At 39.6% G+C, this 17,048-nt stretch overlaps 1 protein-coding gene across 2 annotated transcripts in view; it reads right to left on the bottom strand.

Annotated features, from left to right (window-relative positions):
• LOC113525128 (proto-oncogene vav) overlaps positions 1 to 17,048 on the bottom strand; it is a 28,372-nt gene that overhangs the window by 4,676 nt on the left and 6,648 nt on the right. Inside the window, exons 5-21 of one of the 2 annotated variants that reach the window (XM_053229812.1) lie at positions 17,047 to 17,048; positions 14,445 to 14,553; positions 14,203 to 14,298; positions 13,994 to 14,062; positions 13,119 to 13,222; positions 12,712 to 12,811; positions 11,809 to 11,904; positions 11,383 to 11,451; positions 11,015 to 11,101; positions 8,357 to 8,442; positions 6,804 to 6,939; positions 6,567 to 6,676; positions 6,189 to 6,290; positions 4,976 to 5,070; positions 4,842 to 4,864; positions 4,573 to 4,612; positions 3,657 to 3,793 (exon numbers count right to left, since the gene is read on the bottom strand). The exon at positions 17,047 to 17,048 is cut by the window's right edge and continues 64 nt beyond it. In XM_053229812.1, coding sequence (XP_053085787.1) covers positions 3,657 to 3,793; positions 4,573 to 4,612; positions 4,842 to 4,864; positions 4,976 to 5,070; positions 6,189 to 6,290; positions 6,567 to 6,676; positions 6,804 to 6,939; positions 8,357 to 8,442; positions 11,015 to 11,101; positions 11,383 to 11,451; positions 11,809 to 11,904; positions 12,712 to 12,811; positions 13,119 to 13,222; positions 13,994 to 14,062; positions 14,203 to 14,298; positions 14,445 to 14,553; positions 17,047 to 17,048 — 1,461 coding nt within the window. The remainder of the gene's footprint in view (positions 1 to 3,656; positions 3,794 to 4,572; positions 4,613 to 4,841; positions 4,865 to 4,975; positions 5,071 to 6,188; positions 6,291 to 6,566; positions 6,677 to 6,803; positions 6,940 to 8,356; positions 8,443 to 11,014; positions 11,102 to 11,382; positions 11,452 to 11,808; positions 11,905 to 12,711; positions 12,812 to 13,118; positions 13,223 to 13,993; positions 14,063 to 14,202; positions 14,299 to 14,444; positions 14,554 to 17,046) is intronic. The other variant, XM_053229813.1, reaches the window with a different exon arrangement.

The following is a 17,048-nucleotide window of genomic DNA, read 5'->3' as shown; positions in this document are numbered from 1 at the left end:
GTAGAATAGAATAAAAGAACAGAGAGAATAAAAGAATAATAGAGAATATAATATTTCCTTTTATATACGTGAGACACGTCAGTGTGGGAACTAGATCTGCACCAGGCTTGTGGTTGCGTCTGAGAGTTCATGCAGCTAAAAAACCACAGTGTTTTACGTCAGGTAATGGCATGTATCTGTGTACAACAAAAGCTTCTCACATCAGGCTAATCACATAGTCACATCTGCATGATATCTGTTAAACTTCACTGCATCACAGGAATGCAAATGTTGGAAAACGCAAACAGCACCTTCACCATCAAATACACTGAGTTTAGTCTGTTGTTTAAAATGAACTGCAGGTAAAACCTTCATATCGCACTCAGAACTGAGAGGTTTAAAGAGCCACTCAGTGCATACAATTGTGAACTGAACACAAACTGAATTCAGAGATTCAGTCTCTAAATGACTCAGTGAATCATTAAATTGGCCATAGTCTTTATATGGAATTAGATTTAAGAGACTCGAAGAGTCGTTCAGTGCATATATAACTCACAGAATTAAATGTGCAAATGACTCACTGAATCACTGAATTGGTCAGACTTCAGTGACATGCAGATTGAGAGATTCGAAGTGTCACTCAATGTGTAATTGATTCACCGAGTCACTGAATTGACCCTAGTCTTTATTTAGAGATAGAATTAATAGACTGACAGAGTCACTAAGTATCTAAATGACTCACTGAATCATTGAATTGACCCTAGTCTTTATTTAGAGTTAGAAATAAGATACTGAAAGAGTCATTAAGTGTGTAAACGACTCACTGAATCACTGAATTGACCCTAGTCTTTATTTAGAGATAGAATTAATAGACTGACAGAGTCACTAAGTGTGTAAATGACTCACTGAATCACTGAATTGACCCTAGTCTTTATTTAGAGTTAGAAATAAGATACTGAAAGAGTCATTAAGTGTGTAAACGACTCACTGAATCACTGAATTAACCCTAGTCTTTATTTAGAGATAGAATTAATAGACTGACAGAGTCACTAAGTATCTAAATGACTCACTGAATCATTGAATTGACCCTAGTCTTTATTTAGAGTTAGAAATAAGATACTGAAAGAGTCATTAAGTGTGTAAACGATTCACTGAATCACTGAATTAACCCTAGTCTTTATTTAGAGATAGAATTAATAGACTGACAGAGTCACTAAGTATGTAAATGACTCACTGAATCATTGAATCGACCCTAGTCTTTATTTAGAGTTAGAAATAAGATACTGAAAGAGTCATTAAGTGTGTAAACGACTCACTGAATCACTGAATTGACCCTAGTCTTTATTTAGAGATAGAATTAATAGACTGACAGAGTCACTAAGTGTGTAAATGACTCACTGAATCACTGAATTGACCCTAGTCTTTATTTAGAGATAGAATTAATAGACTGACAGAGTCACTAAGTATGTAAATGACTCACTGAATCACTGAATTGACCCTAGTCCTTATTTAGAGTTAGAAATAAGATACTGAAAGAGTCATTAAGTGTGTAAATGACTCATTGAATCACTGAATTGGTCAGACTTCAGTGACATGCAGATTGAGAGATTCGAAGTGTCACTAAGTATGTAATTGATTCACTGAATCAGTGAATTGACCCTAGTCTTTATTTAGAGGCTGAAATAAGATACTGAAAGAGTCACTAAGTGTGTAAACGACTCACTGAATCACTGAAGCGCAATTTATTATTTATGAAGCTTAAACTCAATATTGTTCACGTAGTTAGCTTAATGGATTTCTAGCTAACGTTAGCGAGCCATATAACGTTAATGCTAATGTTATCAGTTTGCTTGATAGTTAGATGTTTCCTAAATGAATATTCTTAATATTCTATAGATATTAAACAGTACAATACGATACAATAAATTATTAATACTTAATTTCGAGCTTTAGAATTTATGTAGTTGCAAGTTTAAAAAAAAATGAATCCTATTATTTAATTATTGTAGTAAATTTTAAATAGTTCTCATTATATTTTAGAAGACAACCTGTTTCCAGACATTTTTATTAATTTTAAGAAAATGTTTTCACTTAAAATTAGTAAAAATAAATTCAGAGTAAATCAGCTCACAATGAAGTAAGGCTAATCGTCTCTGATGCTAGCTGGTCTTCGGCTCACGATGAAGTAAAGCTAATCGTCTCTGATGCTAGCTTAAGATACAAGACTTAATTCACTGTGGTAAAATAATGAACAACGAACAATTGCTAACTAGCTAGCATAGCACTACAGTTATGTTAGCTATCCTGTGTCATGCTAAATGGGGAAAATTGGAGTATATTCCTACATTCCTACAATGTCTACTTAGCATCGGTTCATAGAAGATCATTTTGATTCTCTCCAGCATTTTTATTTATAAACAAAACAGTTTTGTTGATTTTTAAAGATGTAAATGTTCACCTAAGGAACTGTAACGTACTGTTGATGAGATTGTGTTTTCAGTGTACACACTGACTCGCAGATTTGCTTTACTGTACTGTACGTAATGTAATGTAATGTATGTTAAGTTCAGGAAAGGACGAGACGCCCTGCTGTGACACCTCATGTAGGCATCAGTGACCGTAAGAGGATGTTAAAATGCTGATCTGCAGCTTTTTTTGATGAACCGAAACTAAAAAGCCGACCAGTTTCACTGCTATTCTCAGGAAAATCTGTGGCTCTGTGGTGAGCAAAGCAGAACTCGCTTTAGATTCCCAAAATGCTAAAGGTTCACCGTAAATCTAATCACCTCTGATGCTAGCTGGATTTCAGTTCATGGTGAAGTAAAGCTAATCGTCTCTTATGTCATTCAAAAAACTTAGCAGCTACAAATGCTCAAGGCTGCAGTTAGCATGACTATGCTAGCCAAAATTAGCATGATGGCAGACAGAAGATTTTAAGTATACGCTCTTGTTTGTTAAAAGTCTTAACTTTTTAACGTTAAAACACCGAAGAACGAGCGCGGTTAAAATAGCAAATATCACAGACGCGAACGAACTGAAGGACATCTGTAGCACTAACGCAATAGCAGACGAAGTGACTAGTAACAATAATTTTTCTGTTCTTTTATTTTAAATAAAACAGCGCAATAAAATCTGATTCTGAAAAAAAAAAGGAAAATATGCTCATTAGTTACTAGCAAAACATAGCAGAACAGGCTAATGCACGTCCCAGGCTAACATACGCTAACCTGACAGGATTTCTGAGTGGAATCGTAAGCGCTATCTATAAATGTTTATAATTTTCAATGCTAACGCTAACTAGCTGTGAGCCAAAAGAAATTGAAGTTTCTGTTTTGCTACGACAGCTAGCTATAAATGATATCCTTATCCTGAGCTCAATTTTAGCTGCTAGCATTGGAGTGTTTGTGGTACGTTAGCTTGGATGCTAGACTTGTAATTCACTGTGGTAAAATAATGAACAACGAACAATTGCTAACTAGCTAGCATAGCACTAAAGTTATGTTAGCTATCCTGTGTCATGCTAAATAGGGAGAATTGGAGTATATTCCTACATTTTTAATCGTTATTATGTGGTCTACTTAGCATCAATCATGCTAACTTGAGAACTTTTATTTCCTGTTAGCAGTAATTCTTTTCTATCCAGGTTAGCATGAGAAGGTAAAACAACGAAGCCCCACCTCCCACCACTGCAAGTCGACGTCGGCGCGCGTGAGCTCTACGACATCACCCGCAGTGAGATGCAGCGGTTGGCCGAAAGCCACAGGGGGCGGGGGCACGCCATAGTAATCATGACACACCTCCATCTTAGGAAGACCTGAGAGAGAAGCGAGAGAGGAGAAATACATGATAAAAATGCTAACAATAATACGCTAATGTTAGCTAGAATGCTATCTAGAGCTAACCTGCTAATGTTAGCTAGAATGCTAATGAGAACTAACCTGACAGGATTTCTGAGGGAAATTTAAGTGATATCTATAAACCTTAACAACATTTATTGCTAATGTTAGCTAGAATGCCAACTAGCGCTAATCTGACAGGATTTTTGAGGGAAATTTAAGTGATATCTATAGACCTTAATAACATTTACTGCTAATGTTAGCTAGAATGCTAACTAGCGCTAATCTGACAGGATTTCTGAGGGAAATTTAAGTGATATCTATAAACCATAATACATTTATTGCTAATGTTAGCTAGAATGCTAACTAGCGCTAACCTGACATTATTTTTGAGGGAAATTTAAGTGATATCTATAAACCTTAATAACATTTATGGCTAATATTAGCTAGAATGCTAATTAGCGCTAATCTGACTGATATAAGGAATAATGATTGAATGAAGAAATGTGACGAGGAGTTTGTTTACGGTGACGGCGTGCGTAACTAGGCAACAACGTTCTCTTCGTGTTAGTTAGTACGTCCCAGTACTCGCATACTAATCTTTTGCTACACACTCGAAAGTATGTACTTTCTCTTCACAAAAAAGCATACGGATGTTTAGCTAGGCGAATTGGGACGCGACCCACGTGGACGAGGGCAGGTTACAGTCGCGGAAGGTCTGAGGAACGCGGATTTACCTGAACGTGAGTGAACTCACCTGGTTTGGCCTGTCTCTGAGTGGCAGATCTCGACTTGCTCTAAAGGGAACAGAAACATGTTCATTAGTTTTATTAGCGTCTGCATTCCCTAATATACAGTACGCTTGTGAAATCCCATAATGCACTGCAGTAGGTTTATGCACTTAGAGTGAATAGGGTATGAAAAAGATATACGCTAAACCATGTAACTGTTAAAGGAAGGAAGATATGGACTGAACCATTTGATAGTGTGATGGGGGGGAAAGGGTTGTAAACCCAAAACACTGACCTTTTTCACAGTCACAGAATTTTCTGGAAAAGAAAAACAAAACACACACACACACACACACACACAAATAAATAAATAAGACTCCATCTTTATCCTCATTAAATGTCCACACGGATGAATGAACCAAATCAGACCTGCATTGCGTCCACACACAGGAACTCGTCCGAGACACTCCTTATGGGCGGCCATTTTACAGCGGGTGCAGCGGTAACCCTGGTAGAAGATCCCTCTGATGGAGAAAGACCACAAACACAAACACCTCCATGTTGGACTTCTGATCGCAAGGTTCAAATCCCAGCAACGCCCTTAATCCTCAACCGCTCAGATGTATAACTGAGATAAACGTAAGTCGCTCTGGATAAGAGCGTCCGCGAAATGCCGTAAACGTTCATCAGGGTTTCTCTATTGGCAAATCAAAGCAAGTTTTTTTTTAAATCTTAGCATTTATGCTTCGTGCACACTAGCAAGCAACAGGAGGCCAATTTCAGCGAAAGATTTCTTTCAAAAAAGTGACAAATTCAAACGGCTCCATCGGCTCGAGTGATTCCTACAACTGTATAACTGTGGTTTGATCCCATCCTGTCATATACGACTGCTCATTAAATGTGTATAGAGACATTACGAGGAAAAATAAAGCTCATAAGGAAGTAGTAGAGATCGTTGCTGCCTCTGGTGAGTGTATGTTGCTAGCACTGCTAACGATGCCAAGCATGTAACGTAAATCAAACGAACAATTTTCACACGCATTAGTGCGTTATTTAATTCGAGATTGCTTTAGACTTTATATATACCAACTACAATTTCTCATCTGCACAAAAAAACAAAAAGGCAAGACAGGCCACGCCCACAAGCAACAATAGCATCAAGATAGGCCACACCCACAAGCAACAATAGCATCTACAGGTCACACGAGTGACTCGTTGCTTGTTAGCGTGAACACAGACTTAGTCATGTGGTTTTGCGCTTATATTTATTGCAACACTGACTAATATATGTACTAATTATTATATTAGCCTAATACGCCCATTTGTTAGTGTATTTACGGTAGACGTTTTACTCTAGTAATTATGGTAATATGTCAATGAATATGAAACGTTATCTTCAACATCAGTATTATTTTTAATTCATATCCTCCTATTACCCAGCACTACTATACATGATCCAGTTATATCAGGATTTCAGTTGTTTTAGCAGCGAAAATAAAAGTTTGGAGAAATCTCCTCCGTGAGATCTCTCTGAATAAGAACAGTAGAGTTAGATTTTGAGTGGATAATAAAATTGTGTGTGGGTGTGTGACGTTAAAGTCCTCTCTGAATGTAGATGAATTAAACTCTGATCTTTATTTACCTGAGCAACATCTGACAGGCTTTACAGGAAGTGGTGTCCTCAAAACAGTACATTTGGAAGTCGTGGCCGTTCGCCGTGCTGTTCTCCGGACACATGTTGGACCTGCACAAGCACACATACGATATCAGCTGTCACGTACGAATGAAGGAGTCGAGGAGCTGAAACAAGATCTCAAAACAATAAAATGCCAAATGCTTTAATTAAATAACTAAATGGTAGTAATTTGCATAACTACTAGCTTTAGAAGCTAACAAATCAAGCATGCATTGGTTGTTCTTGAAGTTATCAAGTTTGGTGGAATCTAATTTATCTAATTAAGAAGCAAAATTACAAAAATATTCGATTTTGTTAAGATGACGTGGCAGACACGTCACTCACAGAGCCATCTCGAACTGTTCTAGCCATTTCTTCTTCAGCTCACGTGTCTTGAAGTACAGATCATAACCACCCTGGCCATATGAATCCATCAGCAAGAAGGTATGTGTCCACTACACACACACACACACACACACAGAGACCAAGATAAATACCCAGAAAGACGACATAGTTGGTACAAATGTGCAAATACACACAAAAGAGAGTGAGAAGAGAAAAGAAAACAGAGTGTAAGAAGACCTTTTTGTTTTCTTTGTCTCCAGTTGGTTCGTCTCTCAGTTGGAAGTGCTGCAGGTCGATAAGCTCTTTCAGCTCCATGCTCTCCCCACTGCGCTTCTTACACACCAGTAGGGCTTTATCAAAGAGAAACGCATACCTGCACACAAAATTAGTAATTCAACACTGATTTGAGATTTTAGCTGTAGTTGTAGTGTAATTGTACGATAGCCTATTATAGCAAAACATCTTAAAGATAGACTTGAGAGTTGAGTTTCTCAGTTTGGGTCCATTTGCAAATGAGCAAAGCATGAACCATTGACAATCATGAAAACTGTTTAGCAGAATATACATTACTTCTGCAGCCATGAAAACTAGGCCCAGTGGGTCACCAGTTACCAAGACCGTGTAGGTACCAAACAAAGCTACTCAATCAAGATGATGTTATTATCAAACAATTCCACTGAGTTACCTGTTATCAAGACCATACAGATACAGGGTACAGATCACTCCACTAGATTGCTTTTATCCAAGACTCTGCAGGTACTGAATAATTTTACTGGGGGTTGCCAGTTACCAAACCCATGCAGACACAACACAACTCCACTAGGTCACCAGTTGTAAAGACCCCACGAGTACTGAATCACTCCTCAGAGCCACCGATTACCAGAGATTACCGAACCACTCCACCAAACTGCTTGTACCCAGGACTGTGCAGATGCTGAGTAACTTTATGGGGGTTGCCAGTTACCAAAACCATAAAGGTGACAAACAACCCCACTAAAATGCCAGTTACCAAAAACCTTGCATGTATGAAACACCTCCACTGGATCACTGATTAAGACCATATAGGTACCTCACAAATCAACCATACAGCTACCTATACCCTACAGCTACAAACCACCCTGAGGTTACCAGTTACCAAGACCACACAGCTGCCAAACAACTCCAGTGGATTTTCAGATAACAAGACCTACATAATGTACCAAACAACTACTAGGCTGCCAAGTACCAAAACTCTGCAGGTGCCGAACAACTCCACTGCAGCACTAATTACAAAGGCCATGAAAATACCAAACAACTCCGCTAGGCCACCAGTGACTAAGATCATTCTGGTACTGAGCAACTCCATTGGGTCACCAGTTACCAAGACCTTGTAGGTTCAAAACAACTCCACTGGGCCACCAGCTACTGAGATCGTAAAGATACTAAACATCTCCACTGGGCCACCAGCTACTGAGATCGTAAAGATCCATAACAACTCCACTACGCCACCAGCTACCGAGATCGTAAAGATACTAAACAACTCCACTGGGCCACCAGCTACTGAGATCGTAAAGATACTAAACAACTCCAGTTACAAAAAAAGTGTAAGTACCAAAGAACTTCACTGGATCACCAGTTACCAAGACTGTGAGGGTACTGAACAACTCCACTGGGTCACTAGCTACACTATGCATGTACTGAACAACTCCTTTGAATGTTGATACAGAATATTTCTGGGGACAAAATTATCCGGGCCATCAGAAATACATTTCCAAACATACACACATTCTGAAATAATACAAATCAATCACCTGTCTTGTTTGGATTTCTTGTCAGGGCTGCAGATCTTCAGCTCTCCATCGATCTTCGGGCGACCAAAAAGTGCAAGGGACTGAGTCTGAGTGACAGAAAGGAAAAACAGGAGGAGGTCAAATGGAAGAAAGATATGCAGATATACAGAGATTTATCTGTAGAAACCATGCTTTGTTCCATTTCACCGTAACTCAAGGTTGTGGTTAACTCCACACTTTGCTGCTGCACTCTGCAAAAATTCACTGCATGTGAAGGGGACTTTGGAGGGCACATCCCACCACACTGTGAATTTACATCTTGTTATTTTAATCCCTGTGCTGTATCACAAAGTGAATCTATCTACATTTCCATGAAGTACAGTAAGATACAATTTAGCACAAGAATGACATTAGCATGCAGGAATACAGCACAATGTCATGGCAGCAAACAATGAAGGTTTTAGTTTGTAAATGTCACCGCAACTTCCTGTTAAACAGGAAGCTGTGTGCACAACTGTTTCCCTACAACAGCAAGGCACTGTTTCCCTTAAGCATTCATTCAGACTCTATTCTAATGACATTGTCTCACTTGTCTTAATATTCAGTTATATATATATATGATATATGCAATATGTAACACCCATAATTGTTTTATTTCTAAATATTATCACACTTTTGCCTTCAAGTCAAGATTAGGCTACGAAGCTAGACAGATGCTTTGGGTCTTGAGGTAAAGTGCGTTAAATTAAGAAGGCAACATGAGGACAAACGTTTTCTGAGGATCTTAATTTTGGACAAACTTAAACGAGGGTATGCAAAGGCAATCGTATAATAGAGGCAAACACTGGAGGCTGTGGAAGTAACAGTGTCGTTCATGATTAGTCCCTAGATTGATATGATTAATAACGATGGAGCTACATGGTATATGATCTTATAGAAGGTGTAGGTGTGTGGAGTTAAGGGCGTAGTGGTTAGGGAACACTCCCTGCGTTACACAATCGTTAAATGATCGTATACACTCCTGTAGAAGGGTTTAGGTGTCTTACTGTGACAAAACTACCCATGACTCTAAAGCAGAAACCACCAATTAGAGGTGCTGCTGTAACCATAGAAACAGAGCTGAAGACTGAACACCTACTTTTTCAACCGCCTCGATTACAAAAGTCTCCGAGGCGAAACATTATATCATGACTTTGACACTAAAATGGCTAACTAGCAAATTACCAAGGCTAAATGGTAAATTAAACTAGAGTACTATAATATGAAAGATTATATGTACAACAAAGTTAATATATACAAAAATAAAATCTATCTAAACGTGCTGATGTTGGAGAAAATGGTTTGTGGAAATGTTTTATGGCTCAGTGGTTCATTTCCATGTAAAATGTCATACGTATATTATATTGCTTTGAAAAAAAATTGTTGTGATTTACCTCACAGCTGGTTGGATGGTTAAATACTTTGGTACTTTGGTTCTCAAATTCTTTATTTAGAAATTTCTGAAAAGTCCATGGAGGTAATGAATGGAAGAGAAACTTCTGGAACCTAAATTGGACTGTCAGTGGTTAACTCCATTTTTATGGCATTTGATTAAATTCTATTTTAAACATTTTGGCATGTGCCTAATGGTCACATGCTAAGCTAATGCTGTATCAGCACCAGATGTGTTGAAATGACTGTAATAAATGCTGACTGGTGTATAAAAATTTTCATGATGAATTTCGGAAAAACTCACCCAAAAAAAAAAAAAAAAAGATGCTGGTTTAACACTGTGTCCTAGCGTGACCTATTATCTACTGTGCGAATTACCGAGACACAAACTGTATGTGTTTGCTAAGAAGAGAAAACCATAAAAAAAAGTGTGTCATGGTGCGATATTCTGTGTTTCCCGAGTGTGATGTAACTCAGCGTCAAACATGCGGTTTCAAAAAAAAAAAAAAAAAAGGCCTACAGGATGCAGCATTCTGGTTTTACAGGGTTGCATCAGATGCCGCTAATCTGGTGCTTTTGTAAAGCAGTGAAACCAGAATGATACTTTCAGGGTGGAATGTCATAATTCTGTTCACCGGATGAAAGTTTAATGCAAAAAAAAAAAAAAAACATGGTGGACAAAACTGTCACAATATCATTATACACAATTGTTAAAATTTGATTTAACAATTAGACAATTGTTAAAATTTGAAAAACTAAATTCTTCCATATGCCTAGCGTTATTAAAATGAACCTCTTGGGATAACAGACTAAACCTAAACCTTTAAAAAAGCTTAAAAAAGTTAGCTATCTAATGTAGCTACGTAGCTAACAGTGCAGAGAAACTGAATAAAGGCCACTTCTGAAGTGTTGTATTGTGAATCGATATAGTGTATAAATATTTTAATATGAGAAAATAAAAATTAAAAGAGACTAAATTGAAGTTGAAGGACGTGAGCCACTAACATTTGCAAAAAAGGTAACAGGAAGCAATGACCATATAAGGTAAAAATGGACAAATAGGTCAGAGTTTTGACAAAATCAAAGTGATACATTATCTATACCGGTGCACATAGGAATCCTCCTTCTCCCAAAAAAAAACAAAACAACAATGACGATATTTTGAAACGTCAGTAATATCAATATCATGGTCGCTAAGTAGCGTGATACATCCCATAATAAGTAAAATAAATAAATGTTTGTTCTTACCATGTTCTCGATACAGAGCTGAAATGCTGTGATCTGACGAATGATCTCGTTATCCCTCTTCACCTCGTTCACACACTGAGCAAGATCCTACACACACACACACACACACTCGTTTATCTTCCTATCCTTGCGAGGACCTCCCATTGACACTTAAATCTAGTAGTAACCTTTTGGCTCTTTTACGTTTTTTTAAAATAAAGTCTGCAGTTTTTTGTATAAACAAACAAACAAACAAATAAGTAAATATCTATCTATCTATCTAGCCAAGAGTTCCCTACAAGGTCAGATATTAGTATCCTTGATATCTGGTCTCCTCCCGGATATAAAAACCTGCTCACACACACACACACACGCACACACACACTCACCCTCATGGCATCTAGTGCAGTGCGTAAGTTCTCCTTATCAGTGGGATTCACCGTGTGCTTCACAAGTTCCTGATAGGACACAATGGATTACATCCGTTACCACTGTATGTGTGTGTGTATGTGTGTGTGTGTGTGTATTTCAGTTTATTTGTATATGTGTATTTCAGTGTGTATATTTGCATGTGTGCAAAACATGTGCACACACACGTGTGTGTATATATATATATATATATATAGTGTGTGTGTGTGTGTGTATTTCAGTTTATTTGTACAGTATATGTGTATTTAAGTGTGTGTGCATACGCATGTGTGAAAACGTGTGCACACACTTGTATATATATATATATATATATATATATATGTGTGTGTGTGTGTGTGTATGTGTGTGTGTGTGTGTATGTGTGTGTGTGTGTGTGTGTTGCTTGCCTGCAGCAGCAAGTGATACTTTAACACTCTCTGCATGGGCACCATCAGCAGGTCTCTGAGAGAGAAGCGCCCACTGTTCGCCCTCATCGAACACTCCTAAACAGAATCACAGAACACACACACACACACACACTTCCTGTTTGGTTCCTGATTGGTTCACTAGCTTGTCATGTCAGTCAGTGTCATTTCAAAGATCACACTTTTTTTTTACACCACAGTGCCGTTGAACTCTGGATTCTGATTGGTCAGAAGGTGTTGATTAATCTTCTATAAAAGCAGCTCTGAGTGCAGTGCAGGTTTATATGATTGCGCTCGTTCTAATACGTTATCGTTTCTATAGTAACAGCTCATTCACAGGGATGTGTACAGACGACGCTCCACTAATAATAAATGTAAGGAGATGTTTATTTAACATTTATGGAAGGAGTCTCCAGTGTCAGCGCTTTGTAACAGTCAGAGGCTGTAACTTCATCTTCAGGACAGAGGAGTTTACGCTTCTTTGTGGTTTCTTTGTAACTTGATAAGCTGCGATTTTTTTGTCTTATTAACTTGAAGAGAGAGAATAAAGAGACGCTAGTGAGGGAACACCTGTTTATCGCTGCTATAACATAAGTGACAACAGGAACTCACTTCTTTCGCAGATGAACTACAAATGGACAAAAAAAAGTGTGGTGTCTTGCTTACTAAGTAAACAATTTGTAATTGTTGGCAAATTGCTGTGGTTTAAGAGGAATAAAACACTTGGGGATGTGCTGTTATAGGAAAATAACAGATTTGCCACATGGTAGGGCCACGCCGTGGTTTATTACCTTCCAAAAATAGCACTGCACACAGTGTTTATTCCTTATGTACATTAGTATAAATGTAGTTTATCCACGTGTTAATGTGTTAACGGTACGTTACCTCCAGCTTCATCCGGACGTCTTCTCTCGTGCTGGCGATTTTGTCCAGTTGTTTAGTCGCTGACTCGACCTGACTGCAGTATCGGCCGTACAGCAACAACCTGGAAACACATTACACACAACTCACGATAACATCATAACAATCATAACAATCTCGTAACTGCTGACGTAGCATGTTTACCGTAAAAACATACGCAAAACTATAACATACACAATATATCATACACAAAACATTACTGTATACAGGATAAAGCATGTCTTATAACCAGAGAGGTATGTGTGCTCTATCTGTATAGCTCTCAGCCAATGAGAACACACAGTTCTGGATCTATTTTAGTCGAGAATGAAGTCACTAATAAACAATAATAATAATAATAATAATAATAATAATAATGAAACTGCACTCACTTCTCTTTGTAATCGATGAAGACCTGATGAAGATTCTCTGCTCCGTAAGAGGATATCGATGTCTGGACCTCTCTCAGCAGACGACGGTGAGTATCAGCTAATTCCTACACACACACACACACACACACACACACACACACACACACACACACACACACACACACGGAACCAGTGAGTTAATGCATAGAGGAACTGATGAAAGAATAAAGGGATGGATTAATTGGTGGACAAATAAACACTGCTGGCCGAATAATTAGAGAAATCAAATTATGGATAGAATGATATATACAGTGTTTAAACAGAAGGATAGAATGATAGATAGAATAGGATGAATTTACAAAGGAATTGATTATGGATAGATGGATGGAATAATGAATAGGATGGTTTAGAAGAATGGATGGATGGATGGATGGATGGATGGAGTAAATGAATGAATGTGTTAGACAGATGGATAAACTTTTATATGAATTTTTATACTAGAATGATGGATGGATAGATGATGTGATTGATAGGTGGAGTGATGAATGGATAACATGATGAGTAATGAATAAAGTGATGGATGGATGGATAGAAGGATGGATAGATAGATGAATGAATAGATGGATGGATGACATTATTGATGGGTAGAGTGATTGATGGATAAAGATATGTTTGATGGAAAACTGGATGGATAGAGTGATGGAGTGATTAATGATGTGATGGATGGTTTATGGATGGATGTTTGGAATGATGGATGGATGGAATGATGGACTGATTAATGGATGGATGAATGATGGAGTGATGGATGGATGATGGAGTAATGGTATGAGTAGTGATGTGATGGATGGATGGAAGGATGGATCAATTAATGGATGGATGAATGATGGAGTGATTACCTCTACATTCATGAAGATGTTCTCTATGTCAGCTGGCCCAAGGAAAGCCTGCAGTGGCCTCATAAAGTGCTGCAACACACACACACACACACACACACACACACATAGGTATAATTTGGGTGAGTGTATTAACCTACAGCACAACTATAAACAGCGTGTGTGTGTGTGTGTGTGTGTATGTGTGTGTGTTTGTGTGTGTGTGTTTGTACCTGTTGTATAGACTCCAGAGTCTGTGTGTATTTCTCCTCAGTCTGACTGATCTCCTGAAGGCAGCAGCTTCTCTTGTCCACTTCAAATTTCTGTTGCTGAAACACACACACACACACACACACACACACACACACACACTAAAACCACATGCTATTCTAATATGAATTGAATTGAATTGAATATGAAAGTATGTAATTATTTGACAATTATTTGTGTGTGTGTGTGTGCGTGTGTGTCTCACTGTCTCTGGTGTTTCCTCTGTTCTCATCAGGTCTTCATAAATGTCGTCTCCCTCGTTCTCTTCATCCTCCACACAGTCATACAGATCATCATCCTCATCCACCGTATCACTGAAAGAGAGACAGACTTTGAGTGAGACAGAGTGAGAGCGAGACAGAGAGAGAGAATGAAACAAGGTGTGAGAGAGACAGAAAGTGAGATAGACTGATAGAGACAGAGAGTGAGATAGAGTGAGATAGAGACAGAGACTGAGACAGAGTGAGACAGAAGGAGACAGAGAAATAGAGAGTGAGATGAAGTGAGAGACAGACAGAAGGTGAGAGGGTGTGAGAGAGACAGAGAGTGAGACAGAGTGAAAGACGGAGTGAAAGACAGAGTGAGTGACATAGTGAGATAGAGACAGAGATTGAGAGAGTATGCGAGAAACAGAGAGTGAGACAGAGTGAGATACAGATGGTGTGAAAGAGAGACAGAGGGTGAGAGAGTGTGAGGGAGACACTGAGACAGCGTGAGATAGAGAAATAGAGAGCGAGATGGAGTGAGTGACAGACAGAGGGTGAGAAAATGTCAGAGATAGATAGTGAGACAGAGAGTAAGACAGAGTGAGAGAGAGACAGAGAGAGAGACAGAGGGAGAGAGAGACAGAGGGAGAGACAGAGAGTGAGAGTGAGACAGAGAGTGAGACAGAGTGAGAGAGAGACAGAGAGTGAGACAGAGAGTGAGACAGAGACAGAGAGTGAGAGAGAGACAGAGGGAGAGACAGAGTGAGAGAGAGACAGAGGGAGAAACAGAGAGTGAGAGAGAGACAGAGGGAGAGACAGAGAGAGAGAGAGACAGAGGGTGAGACAGAGTGAGAGAGAGAGAGAGTATGTGAGAAACAGAGAGTGAGACAGAGTGAGATAGAGTGAGAGGGACAGAGGGTGAGACAGAATGAGAGAGAGACGGAGGGAGAGACAGAGTGAGAGAGTATGTGAGAAACAGAGAGTGAGACAGAGTGAGAGAGAGACAGAGGGTGAGACAGAGAGTGAGACAGAGACAGAGAGTGAGAGAGAGACAGAGAGTGAGAGAGAGACAGAGGGTGAGACAGAGTGAGAGAGAGACAGAGAGTGAGAGAGAGACAGAGAGAGACAGAGGGTGAGACAGAGTGAGAGAGAGACAGAGGGAAAGACAGAGTGAGAGAGAGACAGAGGGTGAGACAGAGAGTGAGAGAGACAGAGGGAGAGACAGAGAGTGAGAGAGAGACAGAGTGAGAGGGTTCTTGTTCTTGTTATTGTTGTTGTTTGCTTTATATATATATAGAGAGAGTGAGACAGAGTGAGAGAGTATGTGAGAAACAGAGAGTGAGACAGAGTGAGAGAGTATGTGAGAAACAGAGAGTGAGACAGAGTGAGAGAGAATGAGAGAGACAGAGAGTGAGAGAGAGCCAGAGGGTGAGACAGAGTGAGAGAAAGACAGAGGGTGAGACAGAGAGAGAGAAAGACATAGGGTGAGAGAGTATGTGAGAAACAGAGAGTAGGACAGAGTGAGATAGAGTGAGAGAGACAGAGAGTGAGACAGAGACAGAGTGAGAGAGAGAGACAGAGAGTGAGACAGAGTGAGAGAATATATGAGAAACAGAGAGTGAGACAGAGTGAGATAGAGTGAGAGAGACAGAGAGTGAGACAGAGAGTGAGAGAGAGACAGAGGGTGAGACAGAGTGAGAGAGAGAGAGTATGTGAGAAACAGAGAGTGAGACAGAGTGAGAGAGTATGTGAGAAACAGAGTGAGACAGAGTGAGATAGAGTGAGAGCGACAGAGAGTGAGACAGAGTGAGAGAGAGACAGAGGGAGAGACAGAGAGTGAGAGAGAGACAGAGGGAGAGACAGAGTGAGAGAGAGACAGAGAGTGAGACAGAGTGAGAGAGTATGTGAGGGACAGAGAGTGAGACAGAGTGAGAGAGTATGTGAGAAACAGAGAGTGAGATAGAGTGAGAGAGAGACAGAGGGTGAGACAGAGTGAGAGAGACAGAGAGTGGGACAGAGTGAGAGAGACAGAGAGTGAGACAGAGACAGAGAGTGAGAGAGAGACAGAGAGTGAGAGAGTGAGATAGAGATGGTGTGAGAGAGAGACAGAGGGTGAGACAGAGATTGACACAGAGACAGAGAGTGACAGAGAGACAGAGGGAGAGACAGAGTGAGAGAGAGACAGAGGGTGAGACAGAGTGAGAGAGAGACAGAGGGTGAGAGAGTATGTGAGAAACAGAGAGTGAGACAGAGTGAGATAGAAATGGTGTGAGAGAGACACAGAGGGTGACAGAGTGAGAGAGAGACAGAGAGTGAGACAGAGACAGAGAGTGAGAGAGAGACAGAGGGTGAGACAGAGTGAGAGAGAGACAGAGGGTGAGACAGAGTGAGAGAGAGACAGAGGGTGAGACAGAGTGAGAGAGAGACAGAGAGTGAGAGAGTATGTGAGAAACAGAGAGTGAGACAGAGAGTGAGATAGAGATGGTGTGAGAGAGAGACAGAGGGTGAGACAGAGAGTGAGACAGAGTGAGAGAGAGACAGAGGGAGAGACAGAGGAAGAGAGAGACAGAGAGAGAGACAGAGTGAGAGAGAGACACTCACTC

The sequence above is a fragment of the Pangasianodon hypophthalmus genome, chromosome 26, assembly GCF_027358585.1.
Source record: "Pangasianodon hypophthalmus isolate fPanHyp1 chromosome 26, fPanHyp1.pri, whole genome shotgun sequence".
Taxonomy (NCBI): domain Eukaryota; kingdom Metazoa; phylum Chordata; class Actinopteri; order Siluriformes; family Pangasiidae; genus Pangasianodon; species Pangasianodon hypophthalmus.
Note: the sequence above shows the minus strand (reverse complement) of the source record. Positions and strands in the feature narration are given on the sequence as shown.